Raw genomic sequence first — 15197 nt, forward strand, 5'->3', positions numbered from 1 at the left:
AATCTATCGCCAGTTAAAATAGAGTAGGATAGTGAGAAACAAGGACAAATCTAAACCCACCTTTCCCCAACCCTCTTTTCTTCCCAGGCTCAACTTCACTTATTGTTCCCAACTCTTCTACTTCCCTGACACCAAGCATCACAAGCTGATGAGGAGTGGGAGCTGCAGTCAGTCCATAACAGCTCCCCTCTGCTGCTCCTTCCTCCTCACTCTTTTCCACAGCTTCACAGTGGGGTTCCTCCCATGAGATACAGTCCTTCGTGAATTTCTCCAACGCAGGTCTTTCCCATGGCCTGCAGTTCTTCACGAAGTGCTCCAGCATGGGTCCTTTTCCAAGGGATATAGTCCTTCGTGAACAGACTGCTCCTGCATGGGCTCCTCTCACAGCAGCAACCCATGTAACCCATAGGGCCACAGCTCCTGCCAGGAGCCTGCTCCTGCACAAGCTCTCCATGCGCTGCAGCTTCCTTCAGGGTATGTCCACCTACTCCGGCATGGTCCTCCATGGGCTGCAGCGGACAACCTGTGTTAACCATGGACTTCACCACGGGCTGCAATGGGAATGTCTGCTCCTGTGCCTGGAGCACTTCCTCCCCACCATCCTCACTGACCTTGGTTCCTGCAGGGCTGTTGCGCTCGCATTTTTTCTCACTCCTCTCTCACACAGCTGCTGCACAGTGGTTTTTATGCTTTCCTAAACATGTTATCACAGATGCACCATCAGTTTGGCAGATGGGCCAAGATTTGAGCTGTGGTGGATCTATTTTCAAGCAAGCTGGAACCAGCTGTGTCTGACATGAGGGCAGCTCCTGAGACACCCACCCACTGCAAGCACCTTACCATGTAAACCCAGTATAGAAGGTTTGTGCTGTTATTTTGTACCTCTATGCCAGCACAGAAGGAAATAAAAACGGAAGTCAGATCCCTGTGTTAAGCCGTAAGAGTGTTGTTCTCTCACTGGGTAAGAGTTTGCCTACCTCCTAAAAGCAGAAAAAAGAGAAGTGTTCTCAAGGACCAACTGTTGATAATATAACCAAGCCTTATCTCTTCTTTTGAGGCTAACATTTATATTTAAAGCCTAGAGGGATTAATTAGATACATCACTAACTTTTCTTATGTTTGCTGCCAAGAAAAATATTCAAGCCTTGTTCCAGGAGAGCTCTTCTTCATATCTTCTCCCCTGGTTTTTTTCTGCTCAGCTGTAATTTTGGAGAGTCTAGAAGTTTTTATGAACACAAAAGTCCTGCAAACATCCATAAGGGCAGATAACAGCTTCTCCTGAGGTAGTTCATCACACTGATTAATTACTGCCATTCAGTGTTCAGTTTTTCAGACAGTCTCATTCTCATTTTGTTAGTGTCTCATCCTACCTCCATCAAACACTTTTTCTTCTTTATTTTCAGATAGGCTTGTTGGTAGTAGTTGGCTGCTAGTTCCAGCATTTGCATGCAGTATGGACCACTGAAATTTGTCTCCATCAGTTGTTTTGTCCTGTCATGAAAGCCACAACAAATATATTGCCTTCAGAGAGCAGGTGACCAGTATCCACAAATTGCATTTCATTTTGAAATTTGAATTTCTGCCAAAACTGTAAGGTCTGAAATGTCAGCATTTCCCATGAAATAGAAATTCAAAATGTCAGTCAGCTTTTATCCCAAGTGAAATATGTTTGTACAGTTGCTGGTACACAAGGACATGACACTGTTCTGTCTTCTTCATGCTAGAGTAAGTTTCAAAGCTTAGGAAGTGAAGGAGGCAAGCACCCTGCTCCCCTTCCAGCTCAGAAGTTACTGTTTGAATAGTCATGTTGCGTAGGAATAATGTGTCTGGTTTTCTGTATTAGAACGGCTGCAGAATTAGTTTGTGATAAGCCTTTATAACAAACTTAATCTTAGGGTTGCAAGAAGGGATGTGACTTTTTTTTCTATGCTAAAGTATCTTTCATTTTGCCAGTGGGATTCACAGCTATTTGTTTAACAGCAGAGGCATTTTGAAATTCAGGCTTTGTGTTCCAAAATGCTCCACACTGACTGTCAACCTCTTGTCACCTCCCCACCATGCTTCTGCTCCCTTCTTGTTTGTCTGTCTCAGGCTACCCTGTCCATGCCATCTTCAAATGTACCACTGTCTATTTCTCTGATGGTGACCTTTCTTTGCAAGTCACTGAGGTTACTCCCCACTGGTTGCTCTCTCGTTGCTTGTTTTCAGGAGTGCTTGAAGAAAAAAGAGCTCCAAGTGATGCTCTCTTTTAGTACTAAGCCACTCATCTGCAGCTATCTTTTGGTATGTTACAGCACATTTCAGGCCACTGCCCTGTATAGCAATGGCACAGTTTTGCCTGGGCAGTGTGCTCAGGGTTCTGGGAGGCAGGGGATCTGAGCATGGGAAAGGCATTTATTTAACACACTTACTCCCAAGATCAAATAAGGATATCACCCAACTACATATCATGCTTATAATGGCTTTCAGAAGCAGCAGCTGATTGCAAAGCCCTGTTGTGTTCATACAGCTAATGGGCAGGGCATAGGCTGGCAGCATATCCAGTAAAAACAGAATTTTTAATTAAGTAATGGTGGCAACCTCTAACAAGCTTACTCTAACAATATGCAAACAGTTTTCCAGAGATTTATAATTGGACCTGCTTGGCTGAGTTTTCATAAACCTCTTCTAACATTTGCCCTTTGGATGATCTTGCCAAATAAGTTTGGGTTTTTTCTTTTAGAGTCTTTTTACTGTGAAGAAAATAAAATACTTTTCTTAAGCTTCATTTTAGGAAGTATCCTAGCCAGTTTTGCACTAATCTTCAAAAAATATTCAACATAAAGTAGCAGATTACATAGACAGTTTTTGACCAAACAGCTGAAGTTTGGAAGCATTCTTGATAATTAAATGGAGTCTTGCAATTGAAAATCCTGAACAACTAGCAGCAGTACTACCAAATGAGACATAAAAATTAGAACATTTTGCATATCAACACATTAAGAAAGTAATTAATTCTCATTCCTTCTAAAGCTTATAGTACCACACCTTTAAAGACAAACAGCAATAAATCAAAGCACAGTGAATGCGCTTCATGCACAGTGAAAGTAAATATGTGCTTTTAGTTTGCTCCTTTGAAGAGATTTCATTAGATCATTTGCTTTTACCAATTATGGTTTTACTGAATGTTTTAAAAGTGTGTAGCATCAGAAATATATAGATATCGAGCTTGAGTAAAATACTGTTGGCTCATTCTCATTTCAAACACGGTATAAGCTATGTTTACAAAAAATAACACTATAAAAATCTAAGTAACATTAATTGTGAAACAGAATTAAAACTTTCTGTTTATTCATTTATCAGATGGCATAACAGTAATGTTAATGCTTTGGATCATTTAAGAGGCAAGCCACTACAGTGGGTGCTGTGCAAACTTACTAGCACTGGAAAAATATTCCACGTCAATGTAAGTCTTAAACACTGACTACCAACAATAAATATTTAGAGCATTTAACAGTGGCAGCTGGTCAAGGTTAACCCTAAAATCAGCCGTGTACATTGCCGTGTCACAAAGCTCGTTTGACAAATCAAATCAGCCTCTAAAGAACCCAGTATGGACTTGCCATACAGCCACTCTGGTTCGGGACTAAGCAAACACTCTACTCTCAGCAGCCAAATGGACCAAAGGCAGCATTGCATGGGTGTGGTAGCAGCACTTCCAGCTTCATGCTTTGTTCCACAGGGCTGGGCTAAGCCGCTTGCACATGCTTGGTGCTGTACTTTTCTCGCTCACATTTGCCGTGTGATTTTCCAGTACTATGACGACTCCAGAAATACAGAACCTGCTTTGGCAGACCATTTGTAGCTATGGAAATAGCAATGTCTCTGACAATTCACTGTGCTTTTTTTAAACAATTGTTGAGTGGGCATTCATGTCCTCAAAGAAGTTCTAGCAAGTCACTGCAGTCAACATTAAAACCACTCTCAGAAACCAAAAAATCAGAAAAGTAAATCATTAAAACCTCTGCTAAGGCGAAGCGTGCCTGATCTGGCCAACACAAATCTGCCATAATAATTAGGTTGAGAGTCCATCTAATCCTCTGATCTGCTCTCTGTGGTACCAAGCAGTGAGCGCGTAGGAAGAGAGCAAGAATAAGAGCAGTTCATGCTGATCCTTCAGCATCCAGCCACACGTAGCTTAGAAATTAAGCCAGAAAAATTAAATGCCAGAATTCTACTGATTTTGTATTCAACAGTTTAAGGTATACTTGAAGGTTTAAAACGTTTACAACAATTGAAAGAAAAAATTGAGACAGGAGACATACTATTTCAGCTGCATTAGTATTCACATCTTTTACTGGCTGTGCCCAAGCAGCGGAGGATCTGCACAGCCTGCCCCCTCTCCAGTATGCCAAATCCTCTTCAAATATTTGGGTTTTAATCAACAAGTGATTTGAGTTGCTCTGTTTATTCTCTGTCTTTTTAAAAGCTGCTGTTCTGCATTTGGAAGATGAAAGCCTACAGCTCTTTCAAATTGAGGGTTGTATTTCTGAGTCACCTCTTTCAGCACTTCCGCATTTCTTATTAGAGTTCACAGAACTAATTATACTGCCAACCCATTTGCATTTTCCAGTTTATAATTTGTAGTAGAGTAATAAATAATTAAGTAATGTAGTCAAGTGTCCTGGCTCCTTGTTACTATATAGTATTGCTCTAGTGAAATTAGTAATAGCATTAGTCATTTTCAGGAGAAAAAAATAAAAAGGAAAAATATTGGTGATTTTGGTTATGGAAATTAGGCAAAAAATTACTTTTAGGAAAGAAAGAAATAACCACTCAATAGTTGTGAAAGTTGAATAAATGTAAGTCTAAAACTATCTCAAAAGATTATTTAATACCTCTTCCTTTCTAAAGGTTACCTAGATGCCTGACAGATGTTACCTAATGTGTTATTGATCCAGTGAAGGTGATTCCAAAACCAGGTCTGGTTCAGTGCTTTATTACTTTTCTACTTGGATTTTTTTTTTCCTAATATTTAACATAAATCTCTCTGGGTTCAAATTAAAGCTATTATTTCTTGTCCTACCCTCTATCATACCTTGGCCCATTCACCACATTTTTCAGTAAATCGCTATGCAATCAGAGCATAGCGAAGGAAGACTTGTAGTAAGGGATATAAAACAAATGCAGTTCCTCCACAAATCACATTTACCAGGCTTCCTTTCGTTCTTGCTGCTTTGAGGAAGAATTACCTTTCTGTCTGTGTCCCGCCATCACACTGGGCTGAGACTTAGATTCAATGCCTGATCAACACCAAGCAGAACAACATAATTGCCTTCTCTGCCCTTCATGGTGTTCTTTGATGTGCTTTGTTATTTATAACATCATACTTGGGTTGTATTTTCTTTTCTGCAGCACTACTGCCTAAACAATTAGTTCCCATTTTGTATTTGTGCATGTGATCTCCTGGTTTTAGAGACAGCACTTTAATTTTTTTTATATAAAATTTCTTGTTGTTTTCTCCAATCTATTCAGTATTTTTAATTTTGGTCCTGTCATTCAATGTGCTTGTAACTTATTTAAACATGTTGTCACTAAAAAGCTTTCATAAGCACCGTTTTTATTCTATTATTCCAGTTATTGTGACTAATACTGATGAGCACTTGGAGCAAAAACCAACCAATCTTGCATTTATTCCTCCTATTTTGATAACCCTTTATTAGGAATGATTGGTTACTTTTTCCCTAGATGATACATTCTTATGTGGGAGAGCATAAAAAGACAAATTTACTACAAAATAACACATGTACTATTTATTTTCTCTTCATTCTTTAAATGAGCTGTCCTACCAAAGAATAAAATCAGATTATTTTGACATATTGATTCTTGACAAATCTGTGTTGGCTGTTCATGAGTGATGCTAGGTGCATATTTGTAAATGCTTCCTGGATTAATATTGTTTTGTCATTTTGTTATTTTTCTAATGGCTTTCTGGATGTTGAGCTGAGCTTGATGGACTCAGAATTTCCTCAGACTTCTTGCTTATCCTCCTGTCTGTAAAGAGTAGTGGAGGAGGAAGGATAGATAACTTTTTTGCATTAGGAGCTACACACACACACTCATCAGTCATTCAGGAACCCTCTGTATTTTCCATGTATTTCACCAAGATAATTGTTGCTAATATTTCAAAGCATGCATTTCTTTGAATATTTCTAACAGAACTGAAAAACAGAGTAGAAACCATTTTCATTTCATAATATACTGCACCCAAAGATACAGCTCTAAAGATGCATGACCGCTGAAAATACAGAGAATAAAAAATGCTCGGGATCCAAGGGTAAGTTATTTTAGCATTGTTAGCTTTGTCTATAGGATGCCAAAGCATGTTCAACGCACGCTTCCACTAGCTTTTATTTCTTTAAAATAAACATGCAATTTTATCCCTAGCTTAGAATGCAAAAACACCTCAGAGGTCACAACACAAAAAAACTTATACTGAAGGAGATTTTGTTTCATATATTTTCTTATGACTACATCTGTATGCGCTTGCTCACAAAGAGCTGCTCTTAAAGAGGTTTAGTCTTCATGTTCTTCATGCTAGTGTTAATATTAGCAAATGTTAAACATGAAAGCTAGTTTGAGAGCAATCAAGTATCAAAGTGTTTAAGGTTTGCTTCCCCCTGTACTTTCATGGTTTTCATACAGAGTATTTCCCATGAGTGTACAATTAGGGCTGAACAAGAGACTCTTTTGTGAGGTAAGCATATATCCGTCCAAACGCATGCCACCAAAGCTGAAACTAGAGCTGGGGCAGCTTTGGTCCTGTCTCTCGTGTTCAGTGTGGTTTAGAAATACCAGGTATCAAAGGGGGGAAGTCTACACAAGACCTTCCCTCAAAATAAATAAAAACAAACCCATCATTTGAAAATTCTGTGCTGTTTTGCACTAGATGTCTTTCCCGTTTCCCAGGCAACTTCAGAGAGAGAAAAAAGATTTTATGTATTTATATATATATAATCAAATGAAACTCAGAATCAATTCTTTACAGTAAAGTGGAATTAGAAAAACCTGAAACTGCAGTTTGCTATTATTAAAATCTAATGTCAACTTTGTGACAGATAATTGGCACAGGTTCATTCAGAAACAGGGAAGCGTGGGGGCAGAGGTATTACGGCTCTTCTGGAGGAACTGCTCCTGTGTCATAGAATCACGGAATACCGGGTTGGAAGGGTATCTTGCTCATATACTTGCAAGGGTACCAATGCTCATCTGGTCCAACCTTTCTAGGCAAAACACGACCTAGACTAGATGTCCCAGCATCCTATCCAGCCGGATCTTTTAATTGTCCAAGATTAGGGAATCCACCACTTCCCTGGGGAGATGATCCCAGTGGTATGAATTCTATATGCCCAGTAAAGGGCACAGATAGAGCAATGAAGTTACAGATGAGCGCCCTTACGCGGGACCGTGAACACCGGGCGGCAGTACCGGGTACGGGGCTGCCCCGACACCGCCCTGAGCTGCCAAACGCCACCGAGTGCAGCATCACCCACCGGTGCCGCACCGGCAGACAGGGCAGCGGCCGCCCCGCCAGCCCGGCTGGACTCTGAGGGCAGGCAGTCACTGTCCTTCACCACCGCTCCGCTCGGCTCGGCCGGCTCCAGCAACCGCCGACCCGCGGACACCCGCCCCCCGCTACCCACCACCCCAGCCCCGTGCGCCTGGCCGCTGCAGCAGGAGACCCCGCCCGGTCCGGGGGAGGCGGAGCCGCGCAGGACGCGGAGCCGCGAAGGACTCGCAGCCGCCGCCGCTTCCGGAACAGCCACCACCCGAGCCGGGGCCATGGAGGATTTTCACCCCCACAACGACGAGGTAGGGGCCGTCGCCCTCCAGCGGGGCGGGGGGCTGCGGGCTGTGCCCGGGTGCGGTGCGATGCGGGCCCTCCGCCAGCTAGCCCCGGGCTCCGCGCTGTCTCTGCCGCGCCGGAGGAACCTGGCTGAGAGCCTGGCAGGTTAAGGGCTGTAGTTGAGGTGGGCTATGCGCCGGGACCTCCCGCTCCCTGCCCTTCGGGCGGTGCCGGGCCCGTACCGCGGCAGGCGGCCCGCTTCGGGTGGAACGGGGCTTCCGGCTGCAGGCCGGGGCTTGGCGCGGCCCTCTGCCTGCCTGCGGCCTCTGCTGCTGCCGGCGGGCTCCAGCTCCGGGAGCTGAAAGTTCCTGCATGGGGACGTGAGAGCGGTGCTTGGGGGTGCTGCCACCCGCCTTGGGGATGTCAGTCTGCTGCTTCTTGTGTCAGCCCTGGAAAAAACCCAAGCAGTGCTGGGGCCCGTCTGCGCTGCAGGCTGATCCCTGTTAGCCGGGACTGAGGGTCCTTTTCCTTTCCAGGTGGCCTCACTTCGGGTCTCTAGCCACCAGTTTTCGTTAAAACAAACAAACAAAACCCCAAACAAACAAAACCTACGAAAAACAATCCCCCAACTTATATGAACATTATTATTATTATTAAGGATTCTGTCCATGCCCAAGTGTTTGAAATTCGTGGCTGTGAGGAGGGAGATGGCACAATGGCACATCCTGTGTTTCCTTTGGAAGCCAAGCTAAATGCTGACGAGTAGGAATGGGTAGAAAATAGGTGGCATGAAAACTGGCAAGCTTTTTTCTGTGCTTAGTTGCATAAACTAATGACTATGGAAACCAGTCTTTCTGATACTAGGGTTGCAAAACCTTGGCTTACCATTTGGCAGCAAGACGTAACCCACAGGTTAGTAAATCTGTGACTCCTGATTAAGACTTAGAGGAAAGGATTTGCCATATTACTTTTTGTTTTGGAGAGTATTCCCATGACATGCGTACACAATGGTGGAATTTAATCTTTACAGAAAGCATGTATTGAACCTATTTCCAAGCTCACTGAGACCCGAGATTTTTTGGACCTCCTCAAATGTGACCAGTAAAACAATACTAAATGTATGTATGGTGCTGGGGGAAAAAAGTAAGATTTTAGAATTATGCTAACAGACTGCACAATGTAAATAACCAGACAAGGGGCCTGATCATTAAGTGTTACTTAGAGTAAAACTGCATCATTTGTTTACTTTTCTCTCAGAAATAATAATTAATTTTTATTACAGATGATCTTCAATGCTGATGAGGCCCACAACATAGTTAAGGAGGTAGGTTTTAGCTAACAGCTGTATTTCAAAGAAATTCTTCACTTTGCATTATAGTGAAAGCAGTTTTTTTCATTGACCATCCCAGATAAATTCAATCTTACATGAAAGTATTATTTAGATCAAGTAAAGATGGAGCTTTAAACTTAATCTGATTGCTGTCTTCAGCTACCTAAAATGGAGAAGGCAGGTGAGAGAAGAGAGGCAGAATCCACTTTACAGTGGAAAGATGAGGGGCAGCAGTCACAAGTTGCAAGGGAAGTTCACTCCACGGTGATCAATGAAGAGCCTGTGGCATACAGATGCTGTCAGGTTTTTCAGGGAAATACCATTCTGAGAATGGCATTCCTAGAGAGGCTCTGCAGGTCCTTTCCTACCTGTCAGGAGGGGAAAGGGCTGCACTTTCAGAACTGCTCCAGTACACAACAGTAAGCTCTTTGATGTCAGATAAACGACAATTCAACCCATTGTATAACTGTTCCTGCCTTGAAAGGCCAAATACGGTATGACATTGTCTCCAGACACTGGGAGTAAAGCCAAGCGTTTCTGTCTCTGAAAGCTTAACCAGACCCAAATAGCTCTGCCAGTGGGTACATTTCTGGAAGGACCAAAATCCCGAATGGATCTTGTTTGTCCTTCTTCTGTCTTCTATTCTGTGAATGCTTGTTTCTGTTGAGTCCTTTATCCAGTTTTATACGCTGTGATCAGAGCTAATTAGTTTTTTTAAGATCTGGGATACAAGTCTCCTGTACAGCCTGTTAGTGGGTGGTTAGTGCCTGGGATTCATCTTACTGAATCGGAGGAGAACATAGGTTTATTTTTCTTACCTTTCTGAGGTGCGCATTTCTTAGCCAAATTTCTCAATTTTAAGAAGTATCCATCAGAACATAATTCTGAATTTTTTAGGAGCAGAGAATGCAATTTAAGAGTTACAGTCAGACAAAAGGCTTTCTATTCAATCATTTTAAGTTTAAGCAAGGGCTGGCCAATCTGTACCGGTGGGAGAACATGCAGTTTTCAAGGTATTTCTTGTGCTGCAAGATATGACCCTTGAATATCTTAACTCTAGTATCTTCCTCATCTCTTAAGCTGGAGTATGCATTTCACTATTGTCACACCTGCTCTTAAAATTTTGGTATAATGTTTGCAAGCTCTGAAAGGTTGGTCAGCCCAGGCTGACGTTGCTGATTTGAGTAGTACCATTTCCATTACAGTAGCTTCTGAAAGCCAAGGTGGAGTAGGCAGTAACTGGTAACAGTGGAATGGGTTAGTATCTACATTGGTAAATGGATCCATTCACTTGGTAGTTAAAGCATGTGGCTAAGGTCTTTCCTACAATAAATGTTCACTCAGAACCTCATTCTTCTCCACATAATAATGTGGTAGATATGAACTAAAAATAAGTTTCCGAGAAGGCTCATTCAGCAACTGATACCTGATCAGCTCAACTGATTTAAAGTAATCTAATTGCCAGATAAAATTCCTCAGATTATGTGAGACATTTTAAACCTCTACATTTTGAAGTATGTTTACTGCAAACTTTTTTTTTTTCTTTTCCCCCCATCTATTTTAGTGCATAGAAAGTGTTTTAGGCAAGGCAGATTATAATCACAACAAAGTCAACCAGTGGACTGCTGCTATAGTAGAACAGTCGCTGACACATCTGGTAAAACTTGGAAAAACGTATAAGTACATTGGTAAGTACAAGCAGTCATACTTTTACCGCATACAGTCACAATAAATAATTGATGAAATGTTCACTTGAATGCAGTGCTATATTCAATAGAAAGTTTTAAACTGTAGAGAAAGCAGAGCAGATCCCTGAACTCTTCTGTTACATAGATTTTTAGCAATACCTGTTGTAATGGCAGTTTCACCTGGGCTAAGCATGCTAGCACCACTTAGCACACTTAGAGGATGACATGTTACACAGTCTTTCCTGACTGTTAAGCAACTCCAGGATAATTATATGAACTTTTTAGTCTCAGTTCAGGAAATAATTGCTTATTTTAAATAAAATTTTTAGTAGGATTAAGCTTCCTTTAAATACAGACATTTGAAAGACTTTAGTCCTGTATGCTCAGTGGTATCCCATTGTATTTATATGCATATCTGTGGAAGGAAAAATGAAATAAGTAGAAGTTTAACTCACTTTGGTCCTTTTGTGGAGTGTTGATGTAATAGCAGATTTTGTTTGCACTCCATTCTGTTTTGAAAATCTTGGATTCAGATTGTAACTGATTTTATGACCATTGCAGGTCAGTAAGTCTAGAAATGCTGCATGTTACTAGAGTGTGGTTTCAGAGAGCAGCCAATCAGTACTTTTGGGAAACAAGTCTCATCAAGTGTGACTTCTGCAGTACCTGTGAGGACAGCACCTGCAATCACATTCTGAGGTGCACATGTGTCCTGGTTTTAGCTGGGATAATTAATTTTCTTCCTAGTAGCTGGTACAGTGCTGTGTTTTGGCTTTAGTCTGTGAATAATGTTGATAAAACACTAACAATTTTAGTTGCTGCTGAGTATTTGCTAAGTCAAGGACTTCTATGTTTCCCATGCTCTGCCGGTGACGAGGGGCACAAGAAGTCAGGACGGAGCAAGGACAGGACACCTGACCCAAACTAGCCAAAAGGGTATTCCATACCATAGAATGTCACACTCAGTACAGAAACTGGGAGGAGTTGGCCGGGAGGTGCCGATCACTGCTCGGGGACAGGCTGGGCATTGGTCAGCAGATGGCAAGCAATTGTATTGTGCATCACTTGTTTGGGTTTTGTGGGGTTTTTTTGGGGGGTGGTGGTTATTCCTCTCACTCTTTCTCCCTCCCTCCCTTATTCATTTTTTTGTTATTATTAATAATAATATTATTGTATTATTATATTTTTACATTCATTCAAATTATTTAACTGTTCTTATCCCAACGCACAGGTTGGGATCTTTTTCCAGTTCTCCTCCCCATTCCACTGGGGAGGGGAAGAGTGAGCGAGTGGCTGTGACGTACTTATTTGCTGGCTGGGCTTAAACCAGGACAACATGACACAAGCCATATCTAAGTAGTTTAAAAGATAAAAACCATAATCCTATTAGCAAGCATTTTGTTAAAGCCACTGTCTTTGTATGAGTAAAAATAATCATGAAATGAATACCAAGTTCTTGAGGAAAATACTGGGGGTAAGGGGTTTGTCAAAAAACGTTTTGACTTAGCTGAATGCCACTTGCCAGCCATTTGACCAAGTAATGCAGGCTTGAGTTCAGAAGTACTAAATGATTCCCCCCTTCTGCTTTAATAATCAATTCCTTGATTTTATGATTGTGTCTTGCAGTAACTTGTGCAGTGATGCAGAGGAGTGGAGCTGGTCTTCACACAGCAAGCTCATGCTTCTGGGATACTACAACTGATGGTAAGTTTCCTCACTCAAACTAAAAATTTGTAGTAAAAGAAATGTTACTTATTGCTCAGTAGTAATAGTTGGTTTGAACATTTTTCAAGAGTGTTTGTAGAAGCAGTAGCTTCCAGAATTAGATGCTTGTTTACAAACTCAGCAGAAATATTTTGTTAGCAGTCAGTGCCTGCATTAAGAGCAATTGCTGTGTAAATTATGAGAAGCAGGAGTAGAAATACCTTCCTTCTGAAACAAGAGTCAAAACATTGAATCCTCATCAGTAACTACAGATCGATTGAAGAGGCAGTAAAATGTTGATCACAGTAGATGCAAGTGTGTAGTCCTAAACATACCTGCCTTTCTGCTATGAGGGGGACAGCACTACTTTGAGGAGGACAGAACTTGGTAAAAAACAGGAATAGTTTGCCTGACAGTTTGTGTTTCAATTGCTTAACTATCAGCTGGGCTTTGGATGTGTTTTATTGCTTCCAATTTAGTTTTTAAGGCATTTTTTCCCAGGTTCAGAGTGTCATGGGGAAACAAGATCAAAATAATCTTATGTCTGTCACAGACTCAGAAAGGTCTTTTCAGAAGAGGGCACCAAGATTTAAGTTAGAGATGGCTTCAGAAAGTCAACCAAGGTTAAAAAAAAAATCCAAAACTAACATAAAATGAAGTTAAATAGAGTATCTTGCCCGTTTCAGTATGAGATTTTCAAGGTTTTGCAAGTCCAGAGAGATATCAAAATCGTGTTTTCCTGGAAACTCTCTTCAGCATACAAGGCTCATGTTAGATAGTAAACAACGTACAAGTTAATGAAAATGTTTTGAGGAGTGTAGTCTCTTTATAGCCAAGATAACATTATATATACTTACCTGAAGTCACAGATGTCATACTAATTGGACATAATTACAATGTGATAAAAGTGAATGTAGTAGAGACATTGGAATTCTGTTTTCATTTTGTAATAATCTCTTCTAGGAACCTGCACAGTGAGATGGGAAAACCGAACAATGAACTGCATTGTCAATGTGTTTGCTGTTGCTATTATCCTGTAGCTGACTAGAAGATCAACACAAGCAACACCGAAGCCTTTAAAAAAAAAAAAAAATCATCCAAACACATGGCTAAATATTTCAAACCATTATTTGTTTTCGTATGAGGAGCATACAGAAGTTCTCTACAGAGGGCATACGGTCTAAGCCAGTTCTCATAGATTAATTATCTGAAAGCTAGCAAAAAATTTAAAATATATATATATGTATTTATCTAAACAGAAAGTTTTAATAATTTAGTATATGTTAAGGAGCCACAAAGATCAATACAATTTATATCAAAGCTAATATCAAAGATACTTTATTCAAGAGGAGCAAAACACATCAGATCAAAGGAAAGGTCAAAGAGCAAGCAAGACCTCTCAGGATTGTGATGCATTTGGGAACAAATTATGAACACAGTTCAGAGTGGATATACTGTAAACAATACTGGTGCTTCATGTTTGAGTAAGCAAAGCTGTCACATTGACTGCTGCTGCTTATGAAATTACGTGAGCATCACATTTCGGTCAAGCATGAAAATTTATATTGAAATTAAATCCAGTTAAGCTTTTTCCCTGGAGACAGAGGATGACTTTATTAGGATAAAGGTGAAATATACCTAGTCCTAGCAGAATTCTAATTTATCTTCAGAATTAAGAACATAATACTTACTTATTATCAATTCAGGGATACATGCTGGGGATCAGGCATCAGCCCTTAATTCATAGTTTATAAATCTGAAAACATTCTGAAGGTACTTAAATTTTATATTATTCCACAACTGCGCAATTTGTGACAAGCACTTTGTTGATTCCTCATGCAGTATCCAGGAGCTAGGGCAGTAAGACTGGACCCACATTACTCGAAGTAGAATTTAAGTGTTTGGAGAGAAGGCACAGATGTTTCTAGGGGTCTTGTTAGCTTTGAAAGCATTTATCCTAAAGCAACCTATCTGCTGTTTATAGGAGTGTTTCCTACATTCTCTAAGCCTAGAATTGGGTCTTGATCCTGTGAAATAATACAGTTAGTTTTAAGCACTCAGAATTCCCTTCCTATATAGATTTATGCAAGTTCTAACTTTGCTCACCTGATGAGTCTTAACTTGAAATATTCCACATGGAAGAAAAGCATTTGCACACAACGCAAGTATTTGCTGGATTGGGGCCTACATTTTTGTTGATTAATGCACAAATTATATGATAAAGAGATTTATCAATACCAAAAATGCCTAAATGATTGCTGCCACTAAGTGGCAGCTGCATTAAGTTGTTTTCTCAGATGCTGCTTCAAGGTAGAATTTTGTCTTTGTTACTGCATGTCTTTGGAAGAAACTGGTAACTACCTAACAGCTACTGTAAGGCTGTTTTGGATTTTAACAAATGAATATTAAAGCACTATTACACAGACTATAAGGGCGTGTAGCAAGTGTCCTGTACAAAGAACAAGCTTAAAAAACCATTTCATTGCTTAAATTATGTATACATATAGCTAGTATGAGATTACAGAAGAAACGTGTATGTGTAATTCACAATATTGTTTGAAATCTCGTGCTTTGCAGGCAGGTGGAGTTCTGCTTTTACCTAAGTGCAAGTAAAATTAATACTGTAATACTGCATTTGCCTTACAGGCAA

At 40.7% G+C, this 15197-nt stretch overlaps 1 protein-coding gene across 2 annotated transcripts; it reads left to right on the top strand.

The window, feature by feature from the left end:
• The first annotated feature begins 7514 nt into the window (after window positions 1-7514).
• Window positions 7515-14973, top strand: DYNLT3 (dynein light chain Tctex-type 3). Of its 2 annotated transcripts, XM_030476777.1 has the most exons (6): window positions 8119-8737; window positions 8856-8943; window positions 9108-9149; window positions 10720-10843; window positions 12470-12547; window positions 13511-14973. In XM_030476777.1, exons 1-6 carry the CDS (start codon window positions 8658-8660, stop codon window positions 13585-13587), a joined length of 489 nt encoding a protein of 162 aa, XP_030332637.1. In that variant the 5' UTR covers window positions 8119-8657; the 3' UTR covers window positions 13588-14973. The 2 variants fall into 2 exon arrangements, with proteins under 2 accessions (XP_030332638.1, XP_030332637.1); XM_030476778.1 differs by lacking the exons at window positions 8119-8737; window positions 8856-8943 and adding an exon at window positions 7515-7851.
• The last annotated feature ends 224 nt before the right edge of the window (window positions 14974-15197 follow it).

This window comes from Strigops habroptila, chromosome 2 (assembly GCF_004027225.2).
Source record: "Strigops habroptila isolate Jane chromosome 2, bStrHab1.2.pri, whole genome shotgun sequence".
Taxonomy (NCBI): domain Eukaryota; kingdom Metazoa; phylum Chordata; class Aves; order Psittaciformes; family Psittacidae; genus Strigops; species Strigops habroptila.